At 39.7% G+C, this 18,654-nt stretch overlaps 1 protein-coding gene across 1 annotated transcript; it reads right to left on the reverse strand.

The window, feature by feature from the left end:
- Positions 1-5,227: 5,227 nt before the first annotated feature.
- LOC106152206 (uncharacterized) lies at positions 5,228-9,685 on the reverse strand. Its single transcript, XM_013525717.2, has one exon. It carries the CDS (start codon positions 9,683-9,685, stop codon positions 5,228-5,230), a length of 4,458 nt encoding a protein of 1,485 aa, XP_013381171.2.
- Positions 9,686-18,654: the final 8,969 nt, after the last annotated feature.

Consider the following 18,654-nt stretch of genomic DNA (forward strand, 5'->3'; position numbering starts at 1 on the left):
CGTTTTTCACCACTAATTACCCGCTTCTGTTGTTTTGCACTCCCTGTGCAAGTAATTAAGTGATGTTCAGTTAATTTTTTTCTTCTCTTTTACCTGTTCGTCTATGTTACTGTAGTTATCTCTAGGAGATCAAATGCACTCTTAGGTTATCTCTATAGGTTATCTTAGGTTATCTTAATGGGTTATCTCTATAAGAGAACACGGTATCTTAGGTTATCTCTATAGGTTATCTTAAGTTATCTTAACAGGTTATCTCTATAAGAGAACATGTTATCTTAGGTTATCTCTACAGGTTATCCTAAGTTATCTTCATGGGTTATCTCTATAAGATCAAAGGTTATCTCAGGTTATCTCTATAGGTTATCTTAAGTTATCTTAACAGGTTATCTCTATAAGAGAACATGTTATCTTAGGTTATCTCTACAGGTTATCCTAGGTTATCTTAATGGGTTATCTCTATAAGATCAAAGGTTATCTCAGGTTATCTCTATAGGTTATCTTAAGTTATCTTAACAGGTTATCTCTATAAGAGAACATGTTATCTTAGGTTATCTCTACAGGTTATCCTAGGTTATCTTAATGGGTTATCTCTATAAGATCAAAGGTTATCTCAGGTTATCTCTATAGGTTATCTTAAGTTATCAAAGGTTATCTCAGGTTATCTCTATAGGTTATCTTAAGTTATCTTAACAGGTTATCTCTATAAGAGAACATGTTATCTTAGGTTATCTCTACAGGTGATCCTAGGTTATCTTAATGGGTTATCTCTATAAGATCAAGGGTTATCTCAGGTTATCTCTATAGGTTATCTTAAGTTATCTTAACAGGTTATCTCTATAAGAGAACATGTTATCTTAGGTTATCTCTACAGGTGATCCTAGGTTATCTTAATGGGTTATCTCTATAAGATCAAGGGTTATCTCAGGTTATCTCTATAGGTTATCTTAAGTTATCTTAACAGGTTATCTCTATAAGAGAACATGTTATCTTAGGTTATCTCTACAGGTGATCCTAGGTTATCTTAATGGGTTATCTCTATAAGATCAAAGGTTATCTCAGGTTATCTCTATAGGTTATCTTAAGTTATCTTAACAGGTTATCTCTATAAGAGAACATGTTATCTTAGGTTATCTCTATAGGTTATCCCAGGTTATCTTCATGGGTTATCTCTATAAGATCAAAGGTTATCTCAGGTTATCTCTATAGGTTATCTTAAGTTATCTTACCAGGTTATCTCTATAAGAGAACATGTTATCTTAGGTTATCTCTATAGGTTATCCCAGGTTATCTTAATGGGTTATCTCTATAAGATCAAAGGTTATCTCAGGTTATCTCTATAGGTTATCTTAAGTTATCTTAACAGGTTATCTCTATAAGAGAACATGTTATCTTAGGTTATCTTAATGGGTTATCTCTATAAGATCAAAGGTTATCTCAGGTTATCTCTATAGGTTATCTTAAGTTATCTTAACAGGTTATCTCTATAAGAGAACATGTTATCCTAGGTTATCTCTATAGGTTATCTCAGGTTATCTTAATGGGTTATCTCTATGAGATCAAAGCTTATCTTAGGTTATCTCTGTAGGTTATCTTAAGTTATCTTAAGGGGTTATCTCTATAAGAGGACAAGTTATCTCGAGTTACCTTAAGGGGTTATTACTATATGGAAACCGATTATCTTTAATGTTTGGGTCATTTAAAATTTACCGGCATGTGCTCGTTAGATTAATTACCACTAGTTTCTGAGTTTTAAACAAGTAAGGCGACTGGCAAGCTTATTTAACTATGGTCATACAAGGTTAGATTTGTGAGCTTTTCAGAGAGTGGCACCCTCTCTTTAATAAAGTGCTAAGGTCAGAGAATTCATTAAGTTACCTAATTAGAAGGGTGGACTTATACCGCCAAGTTTATGCCTTTATCAAGTAAGGCGACTGGCAAGCTTATGTAACTATGGTCATACAAGGTTAGATTTGTGAGCTTTTCAGAGAGTGGCACCCTCTCTTTAATAAAGTGCTAAGGTCAGAGAATTCGTTAAGTTACCTAAGTCAAGTGGTTTATGCTTTTAACAAATAAGGTGATTGGCAAGCTTATTTAGCTATGGTTTTACAAAGTTCGATCAGTGAGTTTTTTAGAGGGCAGCACCCTCTCTTTAATATAAGTGCTCCTAGCAATTATTAAGTTTTTAAGTGGACAGTTGGCTGACTGAATATGGAGGTGTTTTTCCTGGTGAGGAGGGGTTCCAGCATGTAGGAATTGGTCCCTTGGCTGCAGTTGACAAGTTCCTGGCCAAGACCTTGGGGTGCAGTTGACAGGTTCCTGGCCAAGGTTGCTGCTGGTTTTGATGGCGAAGAGAAGTGCACATCTCATCCTCGGGTGAAAGGCCGTACGGGTCCGGGGCGCCATCGGCGCAGACGTCAACTTGGTGCTGTTGATGATGTTCCAGTCCAAGTGCGCGGTGAAATCCTCCATGAGACTTGGGGGTAGTTTTTATTTTAGTTTCCTTAGTTATCCCATTGGGAACACCAGATACCTTATTCAGCCAGCTGATACCAAGAAGAAACAAAGTGAGGGTCAACGACGTCCATCAACGATGCCATCCAACGCGGTGCCGTCAACGAGGCCGTCCTTCGCGTAGTTACCACCAGAGATACCAGATGTCGTCGCACGCTTCCCAATTCCATCAACGGCGCCATCTAACGCGAACCGCCAACGAGGTCGTCCTTCGCGTAGTTACCACTAGAGATGCCAGATGTCGTCGCACGCTACCCAATTCCATCAACGATGTCATCTAACGCGAACCGTCAACGAGGCCGTCCTACGCATGGTTACCACTACAGATGCCAGATGTCATCGCACGCTACCCAATTCCATCAACGATGTCATCTAACGCGAACCGTCAACGAGGCCGTCCTACGCATGGTTACCACTACAGATGCCAGATGTCATCGCACGCTACCCAATTCCATCAACGATGTCATCTAACGCGAACCGTCAAAGAGGCCGTCCTACGCATGGTTACCACTAGAGATGCCTGATGTCATCGCACGCTACCCGATTCCATTAACGATGCCATCCAACGCAGTGCCGTCAACGAGGTCGACTCCATCTCAGATGTCATCTCACACTACGCGCAACGCCAACTTCTCAATTTTATAGACATTTATGACAATAAGTCATGTGATAGTCACCACTGACTTGAGAATTTTATGGTCGATTTATCCGTTTAATAAAGTTTATTAAAACATAAATCTGCCTCTTTATTTCTGAAGGACAGGGATATACTTTCCCTAAGAAACATCCAAGTTCCCACGCCGCGCATGGGTGTCGCGGTCGCTCGGGCCCGACCCCTCGCGTTACAATACTTAAAGAAATTTAAAACCAGTCACAAAGCTTAGGCACTGTCTCAATGTATATGTTTATGGGACCCAAGGGCAGGAGGGTCCAAACGTTTATGTATTAATATTATGTTCTTTGGCAGTGAGGACAGACGTTCACTTGAATGTCATTTTCACAAACCACAGTTGGGACGTTTTCTTTTGACTTATCCTTGGTGATTTTTCACTGTGTTGTGCAAAAGAAAAGCCATCTATCACCGACTCAAAAAAAAAAAAAAACTCATGGCGACCATCCTCAGTCACCACCTTATAATCGCTTTCTATGATATCGTTCCCTCCCAGCACATCGTCCAAATAACTACCTGTGAAAAAAATCGTCAGCATACAGCGCCGCTTTGACACTACTGATCTCGAACTCTAACGCGAAATAACGCATATAAAATCAATCTCCAAGCGGAGGAGAGCGACCCAGACGAAACCTTGAGACAGGAGGCCCCCCGTAGCTAGCTCCGCCCACCGTAACAGACATCGGACAATAGAGAGGCTTGCGTGTAATCTCCTTCTGTTATAACTCCTTGCTTAAACCAAGTGTTTTGGTTTCTCCCTTCTTTATTTAAGCACAGTCCCCCCCCCCCCTCTTTTTTTCAGGACTCTGCAGCTGATGAAGGTCACTTGTTGACCGAAAAGCGCTTTCTGCAACCAGTCTGTTGCGAATACAAAAACATAATTTTCCGGTGGAGGTATAAACATTTATTTACACACGTCTTGACACAAACTGTTGACGGTGAACTGAAATAATTAAAACAAATGAAACAAATGAAAGTAACTGAATAAACAAATATAAATTTCAACTTAATACAAATATCACAATAAAGAAATTACAATAAAACACAAATATAAAATAACTAAATGCTGCCTCCACTCATTCGCGTACAGTACTAGGCGTGTTCCAACCATGACAGTACATGGTGACGTTTTATTACCACTCAACAGAACACCAATCATCCAACATATGAGGGCGCCACTCACACCAAGACGAGACAACACAAAGTAAACATGACAAACAACACAAACAAACGAAACAAAAAATTGCCGACGACACTGTCGGCAACACTCAGCCCACAAAAAAAAAAAAAAATAATAATAATAATAATTACTGTCTTCCAGTTCTTAATAGAATTATCATACTCAATACTTAATTTAAAAGACAGAATCTAGAAAGTGTCCACTTGTTTATCTTAGACAAATCCTTAAAAATCCTTAAACATCTAAACATCTCCTTCTAACAACACCAGTTTAGAGATCGGTCTCACAAAAGTTGACGAATTGGTACGCACAGAAGCGCTTCTTACCAAGCCATCTCTGCCGATCTTAACAGATTCAACAATCGCCAAAGGCCACATTCCTCTGGGCATAGATGCATCTACAATAAGTACGAGATCACCTACTTTCAAATTTTCCTTTGCATACTGCCATTTAGAACGGGATTGCAACAACGGCAGGTACTCATTTGTCCATCTTTTCCAAAACTGAGAAACTATGTATTGCGCATGTCTCCATAATTTCCTGTACGTGTCAGCAGTATGAAAATCACCCCAGGGAAGAGAATGGATGCCACGGATAGCCAATAAGTGATTTGGAGTCAGTGCATTTCAATCAAATGCATCGTCACTGCTACGTGTTATTGGCCGACCATTTATGATACATTCGCATTCACACATCACTGTTTGCAACACATAATCGGACAACGATCTGCTTGAGGGGGATGCAAGGAGAGCCATGAGAATTTTCCTGATAATCCTTATCATTCGTTCCCACACGCCTCCAAAGTGTGATGCATGAGGGGGGTTAAATACCCAATCAATACCTTTACGTCTAGCTTCAGATATGACCTAAGCCTTATCCATTTGACGCAAACAGCGCGCCATTTCGGCGTCCGCTCCAACCAGGTTTGTAGCGTTATCACTGTATACCTTGCTAGGATATCCTCTCCTAGCAACAAAACGGATGAAACCGTTAATAAATGAATCAGTCTCTAAACTGTCCAGAACTTCAATATGCACAGCCCTTGTTTTAAAACAAGTAAAGACACAGCCGTACCGTTTTGCCACCGCGCGACCAACTTTAACCTTAAGGGGGCCAAACAAATCAACACCAACTACGTTAAAGGGGGGACCTCCACTTTGACATCTCACGTCTGGTAAATCTGCCATTTTCTGTATCATAGGTGATGAATACAATCGTTTGCAAACTACACACCTTTTCCCAACCTTTTTAACAATACTCCTGCAACCAACAATCCAGAATTTTCTGCGGATGTTTCTAAGAGTCCACTCGGTGCCCAAATGAGCGTCACCGTGAAATTCACGGACGATAAGATCAGAAACAACATGATCTTTCGGCAAAATCGGAGGTTGCTTGCATTCCATAAAAGAATGCACTAATCGACCGCCTACGACCAAAACGCCGTCACGCATGATTGGAGACAATTTGTAAATCGCGCTCGACTTAGAAACGCGGCCGGTCTTTAGCAAGTCTCTAATTTCGCCGGAGTATGCAGTCTTCTGGACCACTTTAATTATGCAAAGCTCCGCTTCCTTCAATTCAGTTGCTCTGATTTGACCCCTTTTCACGACTTTCGTATGCAAAAAATCACGGAATCGAAGCAGCCACGCTACTGCCTTGCACAATCTGTAGTAGCTTGAAAATTGTTGAAAAAGTCTATCCAAAATAGACTCCCGTATCGCGCCAGCATCAGCCGCGTCATCGACTTCAGACAAGTCAGTAAATTCACATGTTGCGATTAACGCGTCATCAGAGATATCAACCATCTCAAACGCCGGCCAGTTAGACTTGTGGTCTTTCAAAAATTCAGGGCCTTCACGCCAGGTTTTTGGTATATCACATGAGTTACAACCGCGTGACAACACATCGGCCGGGTTGACGTTTCCTGGGACATGACGCCATTGACTAGGGTCAGAATTTTCTCTAATCAGAGATACCCTATTTGCTACAAACGTCTTAAAACGCCTAGATTCATTTGAAATATAACCCAGGGCAACTTTACTGTCGCTCCAGTAAGTTGTATGCATTAGGTCTAAGTCGAGCTCGCGACGCACTAATGAATCAAGTTGAACTGCTGTGACACACGCCGACAGTTCCAGTCTGGGAATTGTAACTTGTTTCAATGGAGCGAGACGACCTTTAGAAGCTAATAATGCAACATGGATTTTTCCGTCAGGATTGACTGATCGCACATATGCACAAGCTCCAAAAGCGTGCTGACTTGCATCACAGAATACGTGTAGTTCTGATACTCCAGCTGAACATTCCTCTGGAATGACACATCTCATAAACTTGAGATCTTTCAATTCCTCTAAAGATTGGATCCAGTCAATCCAGGCGACTGACAATTCATGAGGAATGGAATCGTCCCAATCTAATTTCAGCCTTGTCGCCTCCTGGAAAAGCAATTTCCCATGTAAAACGACGGGAACAATCAAACCCAGTGGGTCATACATACTGGCCACTACGCCCAGCATATTGCGTCTAGTAATCTCCTGACTTTTGTCAATTTTGAAAGTATAGTGAAAAACATCCAAATCAACTTCCCACATCATACCCAACGCTTTTGCATGCACCCCATGAGTCAGCTCTTTCACCTCAACTGCCCGATCTTCATGGGCAATAACATCTAACAGCTCAGAATCATTGACTACAAATTTGGTAAGTTTGAAACCCCCATCACGAAGAGCCCTTTTCACATCGACAATTACCTCAAGGGCATCTTCTTTTGTCTTCACAGACTTCAACATGTCGTCAATGTAAAAATTCCGCTGAACCGTCCCACGCACCAAATCAGTGACGTCATGATCCTGCACAGTGCGCCTAAGCGCAAAACAACTAGCACTACCTGCCCACTTACCTCCAAACAGGTGGACGCGCATACGATAATGCACGAGTGAGTCATTCTCCCACCATAAGAAGCGTAAAGCATTTCTGTCCTTTTCTGGGACTATGACTTGGTAGTACATACATTCAATATCCGCCATTGTGGCATATTTAAATTGACGGAAACGCACAAGTATGCCAATCAGCGTATTTGTCAAGTCGGGGCCCTGCAAACACTGGTCATTGAGACTGATTCCTTGACACTTACAGGCACAATCAAACACAATGCGCAGTTTGTCAGGCTTAGATGGGCTCGTGACACAATGGTGAGGGATATACCAAACAGATTCGTTGCGCCAATCAATTTCTTTTTCAGGGACCTTCTCAGCGTAACCCTCGCTGAGCAATTTCCTCATGTTCTCATCATACCTGTTGAACATGTCATCCCTTCTAAGTCTACGCTCCAACCCCTTTAGGCGATGGAGAGCAACCAAGTAATTGTCAGGGAAATTAGGCACACCTTCCGTCCAGGGAATAGGGAGGACGTAGTGGTCGTTTTCCTTGGAAACTGTGTTTTCCCACAATGAAAGAACCTTACGGTCATCCTGTGAAATTGAAAAATCATCATTTCCCGCTTCCATTTTCCATAGATTTTCAACCTTTTCTTCAATAGACACAAAGTTGGCTGAAACGTCAGCGGTATCTGACATAAGGAGAGAAGGACCGTTAAGACTCCATCCTAAAACACAACGCACCGCGTATATGTTTGATTTGCCAGTTTCGTCATGACGCACCTCCAACGGCATTATCAAGTGGGCATTATCCATGCCAATGACCAAATCCGCGCTACTCATATCTGAATAATCGCTAAAAGACAAATCCGCCAAATGAGGATAACGCTCTGTCTCAACAAACCGATTTGCCCGGACGCGTATGCTAGGCACAACTATCGCGTTGTAAATTGGATACGCAACAGAATTGTCATCTTGAGGTGACACATAGAACGAAACTACGGCTGAGTTGATTCCCTTCACATCGTCAATAGTACTTAATTGACATTTCACCTGCCCTGTGCTTCTCAAAGAAAGTTCTGATACCAGTTTCTCAGAAATGAAAGTGGATGTAGAGCCACTATCGAGCAGTGCTAAAGCCGATCTATCGCCATTTATCTTTACAGCCACAATTGGTAAATTCACGCTTCGCGACTCTGTCTGAGTACAGGTATGTGACGCAATGGGGGGAGTGAGATCTGTTTTCACAAAAACGTGTACAAATTTAGAATGTTTCATTCCACAACCCGGCACGCTGCATACAGACTTTTTTCTACACTGACTGGCAAAATGTCCCGCCCTCAAACAATTATAACACAACTTGGTGCGTCTAACAATATCCAAGCGCATCTGAGGCTCTTTACTTTTGAACATGTCACACTGAAACAACCCATGTGATTGTTTACACACTACACACGGAGGGACATCCATATCATCACTCGCACTCAGCCCAGTCATGCTTGCTAATGATACAGAAGGGTTGACTTTCACTCGCCCATACAATGAACATTCACCATACACAGGGTCACATGCATCAGCAGCATACTTCATCATGAAAACAGTAAATTCTTTAAAAGTTGGATATCTGTTATCATCGTTTTTGATTTTAAGAGCATGCTTTCGCCACCTATCACCTACGTGTCCTTTACACCTCTTAACTATGCGTAATATAGAATTCTGGTTGTCAATTTCATTACTCATTTTCAACCTTTCTAATGTTAACTGAGTCATCTGAAGTTCATCAGCTAGACTTTGGAGCTCCGTAGGCGAAGAAATGCTTCCACCACTTGTGAGATTCTCGATTAAATGTCTCGCCACCAAATGGTCATTTCCGAACCTATCTTTCAAAATGGCACGCGCTGCTTGGTATCCAGATTCACCGCCGATGATGATACAGTTTTTGATAGCTTTCTTAGCAGCTCCGCTGGTAAATTGTATCAATCTAGTTAATTTTACCTGACCGCTTTCAATTTTATTCCCAACTAGCTCATCAAAGAGCGCGCAAAAGTTATGATATTCCTTTGGATCACCGTTAAATGGCTCTAAGTCAGCCTTTGGGATAGATAAGTAATTAAACAGTTTTGTTTCAGTGTCAGTTGATAGTTTGTCTTCCTTAGGAACATTAGAAGTATTGTTTAAGAATGATTTCCCAAGTTTCATACCTTCGATATATCGTACCTCTACAGCTCGGAACCATTCTTCACTTTCATCTAACTGGTTATATTCCAATTCAGCATGGTATGCATCATTTGACGCTTCGAATTGTTGAAACGTGTCCGTAAGTCTGTCCAATGCAATTTCTACTGCCCTAGCGTCCTCACACGCGACTGCTCGTTCGATGTGTCCAATAGCCTTTGTGACCGCGCCCCTACGGGCACGACGCACATGTACTAACTCTTCTGATGCCATTGTTATTTCACTGTTGCGAATACAAAAACATAATTTTCCGGTGGAGGTATAAACATTTATTTACACACGTCTTGACACAAACTGTTGACGGTGAACTGAAATAATTAAAACAAATGAAACAAATGAAAGTAACTGAATAAACAAATATAAATTTCAACTTAATACAAATATCACAATAAAGAAATTACAATAAAACACAAATATAAAATAACTAAATACATACATAACAATGCTGCCTCCACTCATTCGCGTACAGTACTAGGCGTGTTCCAACCATGACAATACATCGTGACGTTTTATTACCACTCAACAGAACACCAATCATCCAACATATGAGGGCGCCACTCACACCAAGACGAGACAACACAAAGTAAACATGACAAACAACACAAACAAACGAAACAAAAAATTGCCGACGACACTGTCGGCAACACAGTCCAACCCGCCTTTTTTCGTTTCCCCCGCCGCACTGTGTGTATCTCGTACAGTCGGCCCTTCAGGTCAAACACATACAGAGGCGAGACACCTCTCTCACATCATACCGAAGTGAAACAACAGCCAATAATATTGAATACGGCAATAAACAGTTATCTAACATAATTCGAATCAGATATATAAGACGGACACGATCTATCACCGTTGTCATCTCTTCACAAACACGTGATAACGCATCTAAGGGACTTTTATACTTCAATCTAAACTCTAACGTCTCAAAAGCAATCTCAAAGCTTTTAACCAGGGGCGCTGTCAAAACACACGTCCCCAGAAGCCCAGTCCTGGATCGTGTTATTTTGATAAGAGTTAGTTTAACTAAGACATGAGCCGACCACCCCTAAACAACAAATATTAAATCGCAACTACAAAGGAGAGGATGTGGTGTGGTGTGAAGATAGCCACAGAGACAAGAGTTCAAAGTAAATGTACAGGAAAAACGAGAGGATGAAGACAGTAAGTGGTTTTATTCCTTTTGTTATTTTCATAATATTCATTTATTTTCATTTTTAATAATTGATTATCAGTGTGTGTTGATAAATTACCAAGTCTTTGATTTTATTACATTCTCAATGTCTATTGTAGTGGTACATGCATTCTTGTAATTCTCAATCCTGATACTTTATCTGGATTTTTTTTAGTCAGACATGCTGTTCCCTTTACCCAGTTATGTTTAATACGTTATTATACATTATATTTTGATATCATTTCGTTATATCTTCACAGAAACCGTTCAGAAGGACACCGCACTGGAAAAAAGGAAAGGGCGATAGCAGCACTGAACAAGGGGAAGGTGTTGAAAGGGGCAACGGCAGAAATATCTGACGCGGGGGTCTGCCAGGCTAAAGAAGTGCTCAAATTGATGTGTGGAAAATAATTTACACGCAAGGACGATTTGAGTCCACAGTTGTAGATTAGATAATATCACGGTATTCAACATGAAAAATGTTAATATATCTCCTTTACGGTGATTGATTTTTACTTACTGTTTTTATATATATTGTTATTTCATTTGAACATATATTTGTATATATTTTTGCTGTGATCCCAAGTAAACTGATATGTTTTAATTCAGGCCCAGTCTTGAAAGTCTAATTGGGGAGGGGAATGACCACGGTACGCCGGAAGCTAAATCATCAATACACAAATCACGGTGTATTATTATCTCACTGATTTTAAAAATATCCTGAAAATCACGTATCACCGGGTATAATGTCTTCGTTTCACGAAGGGCGGAGAATAAACAATTTGCATTCACAAGTCACGTGAATGGGGTGCTTCACGAATCACGCTAAATAAGATGAACGTTTCACACACCTCAAGAAATAAATAGTGTATTTTCTACAGATTTATTCTGAAAGTACATTTTTCTCTTGGAATTTGAGCAGCATTTATTTGATTTTGGTTAAATACTTTAAGTTTGTCGGATATTTCAGGTACATAATGTGTTGCGTTTCTCTTGTTTTTAATTTTCCCATATTTTTAATGTTATTTTATTTCTTTAGCCTACACATTTTGTAGGGGTTTTGGTGACAATATTTCCTCTTTCCTTGGAAGCTAGGCTTCATCGCCTTACTCAATGTACACAAAAATACCTAATGAGTGTAATTTTTAAAACGGGGTCGGGCAATTAGGGCACACATAATTGGCATGTTATTTAACGAGCGGCCACTCTCTGCAAATACATTAAGTCGATGGATAAGTAGTAGTCGTTTTCGTTTTCATCATATGTTTACCAGATGTCAGATAAATGATGGAAAAAAGCCTGACTACTTATGAATCTGTGACATTCCTATAATTGTACTTTTGCTTAGATTTTGTTCTGGAAAGTCGTATTTAAATGTGGTTCGTATTTATTTGCGTAATTATTTTACTAGGTAAATTTTTTAATGGTATTCGCTATTGTTTAGGGTGTGTGTATAATGAGTGTACAAAATAATACATTAGTGTAAGATTACTTTCCACTTGTGAAATATAGTAGCTGTATTGCGCTTTATAAACATAATTCCTACTGCATTGTAATGGTTATTGTTGTTTTTTGCAATAAATTACTATAATTGAAAATCCACAAGCCTTCCTCTCATTAAATGAAACGCTACATGAATTTGAAACATTATCAGTGCTATAAGTAATTGAAATAACTATAATCGTCCATATTTGATTAGATAAGGGTAGTAAAGACTTACCTAAAAATCGCCATTATTTGATCGGAAAAGGGTTATAATGACGTACCTCATATCGCATTTACTTCATCGGAAAAGGGTTATAAAGACGTGTCAAAAATCGCCTATATTTGATCGGAAAGGAGTTGTAAAGAGGTTGTTTTTAGACTCCTATACTTGATCGGAAAGACGTAGTAATAGTGCAACTACAATTTTAAGCTTAGGCATAAAAGGGTAGTAAACCCGTAGACCCTGACCTTTCCGGTAGAGCTTTACACCGTTGAAAAGGCTTGTAAAGAGAATATTCAGACCCATTTCCTGAAGAGTAAAAGAGCTGAAAATTGACTTTTTGTGCTGTGAAGAACAATATATATTACAATAAACTTCTCTGCACATCAGACGCTTGTTGCCATGAACTAACATTACTTGACAATGGGCTGAGCACTTATTACAGAGTCCGATGCCATTGTTGTGCTGTGATTGGCTAGTTGAGTCACGTGAAGCCCTACTGTAGCGCCCTCGCGTATCACGTGAATGCTGCGCATTTCTGGCCATGCATGCCTGTGGGGTTCCAATTCTCACCATGAAAATGCCAATTTCTCAAAATGATAAATAAATAAATAAATAAATAAATAAATAAATAATAAAAACTTCTAGAAGAGAATGCAATCAGACTGGTTTTCAAACCCGAGCTGTATCTTAGTCCTATGAATCTTTTAATCTTTTGTGTGAGTTAGAGATTGGTATGTCCGTGTCACAGATCTGAGCGCCGTTTGAGTGTCATTTTCGGCTAAGAATATAAAAGTTTTAAATACACAGCAATGTTTGGAAACGCAAAATTCTTACACTTAGACAAATCTATTCCCTTTCACTTGAAAGCACAACCATTGCAATCCAACACATAGAAATATTTTGACAGACTTTCAAAGATTATGACCAATTTTTGTTACCCAGGGGCCGGTTTCACAAAGCAGTAGTTAGTTAGCGATCGGTAGTTAGCCTCTCGCTAGTTAGAGTGCCGTTTCACGAAGCAGTCGCTTAGTTCTCTCGCTCGTTATTGTCTCGTTGTTGCCTTGGAAATTTAACGACTGGTCAGACCAGTCGCTAACTCTAGAGTTTCATCGTACGCATGCGTAATGAGTGAAATAAAAAGGTTGCTTAGTTACCGTTGTCTGTCGTTTGTCTTTGTATCCAATATGGCGGCTACCTTTAACCGTACCGCCAGACGGCAACGTAGACTACGACGTTTTCATGAAAGGCAGAATCTATTAGAATATACACACGATGATGCAATTTACGAGAGGTTGCGCCTAGCTGTGACAAAAAGAGCGGCAAAAGGGTGGTGGAGATCCTTTACGACGACCTCAAAGCAGACGTTCTTATGCATTTCCAGCCACCAAAAACTGGAGAGTTAGTGCTTTCGTGACACTTTTACGCAAGAGTTCCACTTCCGGCAGCCGGTTTCGAGACTACGGTGAGTAACGAGAGAACTAGCGACCGAACTTTACGACTGAACTTAGCGATAAGTTAACTACTGCTTCGTGAAACACCCCTCGAAAATCGCTAAGTTTGCTCGTTAGCGAGGTAGTTCAGTAGTTAGTTGTTCTAACTAACTACTGCTTTGTGAAACCGGCCCCAGTATCGTCGACATGCAATTGATAAATAATGTAGCAAGTAATATAATTAGCTCACAGCTCACACCCAGTAAATATCCATAAAAGACAGATACAGATACATATATCACCTGACAGAAAGTTGGGTTCACACACACACACACACACACACACACACACACGGTCCAACCATGCTGTTTATTCGAACCTGGGCAGAATTTTATGAATATTCATCATTCCTGCAAGCATAAAGAAAATCGGCCAAATGGTTTCCACATGATTTGTTATCTGTATTGCATATATGCTGGAAAAAGTGAAATAAAAATAGTTTTGGAAAAAAATGCTCTGATCATGCCGATTTACGAATTGGACCTGTATTGTAGCAATGATCACACTTTTAAAATGAACACAATAGGTCTATCGGTTTTCTGTGAAAAGGTTTTTCCTTTATTTCATAACTTGTAATGTATGCTGAAAGAAAAAAAAAAAAAAAAAAGCGACAGCATCACTTCTAGAAAAATAGTCCGATTTCGAACTTGAACTGTAACTCAGCTGTAGTCTGTAGCTCAGTTGAAGCAAAGACCCTTGGCTTTTCTGACGTTACAGTACGACGTGTCCAACAAATGTCGCTTTTTTCATATTGAGATGGGGGTTTTCTTAAAGGCTTTTTTCTACTAACAGATTGTTCTTATACTATTTATATGGCGGTAATCGATTCAAGCATCTCTAGGGGATCATCTCTAGTGTACAGATTGAGTACTGAATGTACAAAATTTGAGAAATGGACTTAAATTACGTGACGCAAACCCTATAAGTAACATTGAATACTTCTATAAGTTTGAAAACAATAGGCCTGTCGGTTTTCCCTTGATAAGTGTGGTTTGTATCGCATATACATGTATGCCGAAAAAGGGAAAGAACAGTATAACTTTTGAAAATAAGTTTGGATCAAGCCGATTTTACACTCGATCTGTACTTAATGAATATTCATTAATTCTGCAAGCTTGATGACGGTAGCTAGAACGGTTTTCCAATTATTGTGTTGTGATTGAAAGTGCTCTGGGACGTCACGACGACCACGACAACAGTAATAACAGAGGCAGGTGAAGGCTATATGTACAGACACAATATGACTGTACATAAAAATGAACAACAGCAACAACAACACTATAATAATAATAATAATAATAATAATAATAATAATAATGTGTTCAATTAAATTGACTTTTAATAAATATTTGAGAAAATAACAGGTAATTAAAAAGGAAAAAAAAAACAACCTATTTTTGAACAATGCCGTGACTTATAGGCCTACATGAAGCTTGACTGGATTTCAATATAACTATACAGGGATCATAAATATGAACTTTCATGAATTTTGATAAATATGAATAACTCTGATACTAAAACTTACATTTTGTGACTGACCGACGTTGCGAGCCCACCTTGATACCTTTTCTTTGGGGATCTCCAATCTGTAATTAAATAGTCAAGGATTATTTTACGCAGTGTCTGTATATTTTTTCATAAATACATACAGTACATGTACTACTACATTGTAAGTGATTATCCTTTTTTTTTCTTTTTTAATGCACTTGAATGCATTCAAGCAAGAAAACTGACCTCCCAAGGCAGAACACCCAAAGCCAACATAGAGGTGCATTTCACATGATGAAGTATCAAAAGATAAGATTGAATGAATTCGGAGTTGTACTCGGAATTATGTGATTTTTTCTTCAGTCAACAGCTAATATTGAGATAGGTTTTACCTCCAATATTTCGATGTCTATTAGGACATCCTCTTCAGGGAATGAGGCTAGTAGTAAGTAATGTACGCCAGGTTTACCATCGGCGTGTGGATTGACGTGTGGATTGTTTGTTTGTCTGACTGTTTGTTTGTCTGTCTGTCTATCTGTTTGTTTGTCTGTCTGTCTGTTTATTTGTCTGTCTGTCTCTTTGTTTGCTTTTTTATTTGTCTGTTTGTCTGTCTGTCTGTCTGTTTGTTTGTTTTTGAGGGATGGGTAACTAAGGCTACCAATGTTTTTTTTTATTGTTTTCTTTTTTTAAGTCTTATTTATTTTTTCTTTGTTTTGAAAATCTTGTCTGCTTTGGTTTTCAGTCTCGTCTCATCTTATAGGTAAAAGTGTTGTTCCAGTGCATTATTGGGTTGTTGCAGTATACAAACAGTGGACACAGTCCGTATATGATCGTGCCCTTGTACTCAATCAGGCGTAACAAATAGTTTACACTCCAAACAGTAACTTTTGGGCAACTACAACTTACAATAGAGATTGTCAACAGTGATGCTTACTCGCTTTCTGACTACTTTATAGCTTACAATAGATTGTGTCAACCATGATGTACCTTATAACTTACAATAGCTCGCGTCAACAGTGAAGCTTACTTGAGTTGTCTTCCTTATAGCTTACAATAGAGTGTGTCAATAATGGAGACATAATTTCTTTTGTTTTTTGGGCAACTTTGACTTACAAAAGAGTGTGTCAATAGTGAAGCTTACTCATATTTTTGATTTCTGACTACCTTATAACTTACAATGAGTGTGTCAACAATGAAGTAGCTGTAACAAAAAATTGTGAGTTTAAGCTCACATATTGGGCAACGACGACTTACAATAGTGTGTGTAAAAAGTGACGCTTACTCGCAGTTTGGAATTCTGACTAACTTATAGCTTACAATAGCCTTTGATCGAACAAAGAGCGGTCGGCTAACAAACTGCTTACTTAACAATAATGAATGGCGATATGTGTTTATTGACAAGGTAGTTTTATTTACGGAAGGGTTTACATCCTTGTCCATCATCAGAATATATGCTACGCATTTAGACTCTGGGTTATATTTTATGAATAGCAATATTCAGGAAGTGGAAGAAAAATAAAACAACTTATACAACAGATTATTTACTATTTTTTCTGAACTGGTATCTTGATAGGAATAGCATATCGGCGAAAGAAACATAACGGCGGGTGTTGCTCTCCCTTTTGATAGTAATGTAAAAGCGTCTTGCATATTAGATCATTCTCAATAAGGTTATTATTGTAAATAAATGTTTCAAGGGATTTGTTCCCATATTTGCAATTTTCCGATTCACTATCGTCCCTCTCTGTAGCCGCCTCGTTGGAAGTTGCACCGCTTTCCAACTCGCTGTCCTCTGACTCTGTGTTTGACATTTCGGTTTGCTCCGATTCCCCAGTATTAGCCAATTCTATGCTGTCAGACACATCGGAATCGGTAGAGTATTCACTGTCAGGATTCGCTCTATGGCTGCCAGGCATATATCGACCTTTATAAGTTAACGGGGACTCTTCATATTCTGAATCCGACACATACCGTTGTAAAAAGGGAGTTCCCTTTCCTGTCTGTTTAGTTTTCGGTCTAAAATTATATCTCTTTGATGGAACAGCGTAGGGTTTAAAACGCGTTCGCTTATGCACGGGTTCTCTTGGTGTTTTATCAAACAGCTTTCTTTTAGGCCCCGCCATGGGACGGTCGACTCCACTGGTAATGGTGGGCGGTCGTTGCGGTGAACCTACAGTCCTATATGGCGGAGGGAGTGCTGAGTGTTGTGTAGGAGTGGTCTTAATATACACTGTTTCAGTCACCATAGGGTTATGGTACTGCCCTTCTTGTGTTTTTTGTCGTTTCCAGTATGACTGTTTCTCGAGGGACAGTTCGTCATTCAAATCAACCTTTTCGTCCAAGGTAAGGTCATCTCTTTTCCACAACTTGCGTTGGTCTGCTTCCATTTTATCAGTTATTTTGCTAAACGGTTGCGCCTTATATTTCTCCTCTTGTATATACTTTACACTCTCTGATTGGTACTCATCGTCTTGTTTTCCTCAGGAAATATACCAACGCGTAGACGACAGTCATCTGGAGTGTCTTGCTTTAGATCAATGAAGAGGTAGCCATGAGGAGGAGATGTTGCTTGTTTAAAAACTCGAAGGAAATCTTTTACCTCACCGGGATACATCTGCTGGGCTAGTGTTTTGACCTGCATTGTGTCCCTTGGGTTTTTAAAGAGGACGAGATAATGGCAGTTCAAGGAGATGGTTCTCGCTTCCTTCTCTCTGGGAAAAAGGTTTTGGGTAATAAGGATGACGCTAACATTGCGATGATGTGACACTTTGGTAAATAAGTCACGTATTCTGCTATCAACCGCTGCTTCGGCAAACTGGTCGTCAAATACTATGAGATTGTTCACATTAGGATCAAAGAAATCGTCATCTTGGATATTGGAAGGAATGCCTTGGTGAAATTTAATAAAACCCTTCATATAAATGACTTCATATAAATGTTGCCACACATCGTAACACCAAATTATTCTTTGTGGGCGTGGTGAAATCATTGATTGGGCGTGTGCAATCAATCGTTTCACGAAAACCGATTTCCCACTGCCCGTCGGACCAGTCACCATGGCAGTAAATGGGGACATGAGTGGCCCACACTCACTTCCAGCCTGCAGATTAAGCTGAGTTTTCGCCTGGTGTACACTCATTACGTGTCTATCTAAGTTGTCCTTTCTGGAGAAGGTTTTGGCGCACTATGTACACTTGAGCATCTTTTCAAAGAATGAGAAGGGAGGGTGAGGAGTAAGCTATTTATATACACCCCTCCTCCTCCTACTCATTTTCTACTTCTCTACACCTCCTGACTTAATCTTCCTCCTCCTCCTCCTCATCTT

The sequence above is a fragment of the Lingula anatina genome, chromosome 6 (assembly GCF_051362555.1).
Source record: "Lingula anatina isolate TDL-2025a chromosome 6, LinAna3.0, whole genome shotgun sequence".
In the NCBI taxonomy this organism is placed as follows: domain Eukaryota; kingdom Metazoa; phylum Brachiopoda; class Lingulata; order Lingulida; family Lingulidae; genus Lingula; species Lingula anatina.

Excerpts from the sequence above, each read along its gene's own strand:
- LOC106152206 (XM_013525717.2), bottom strand. The coding sequence starts at position 9,685 with ATGGCATCAGAAGAGTTAGTACATGTGCGTCGTGCCCGTAGGGGCGCG.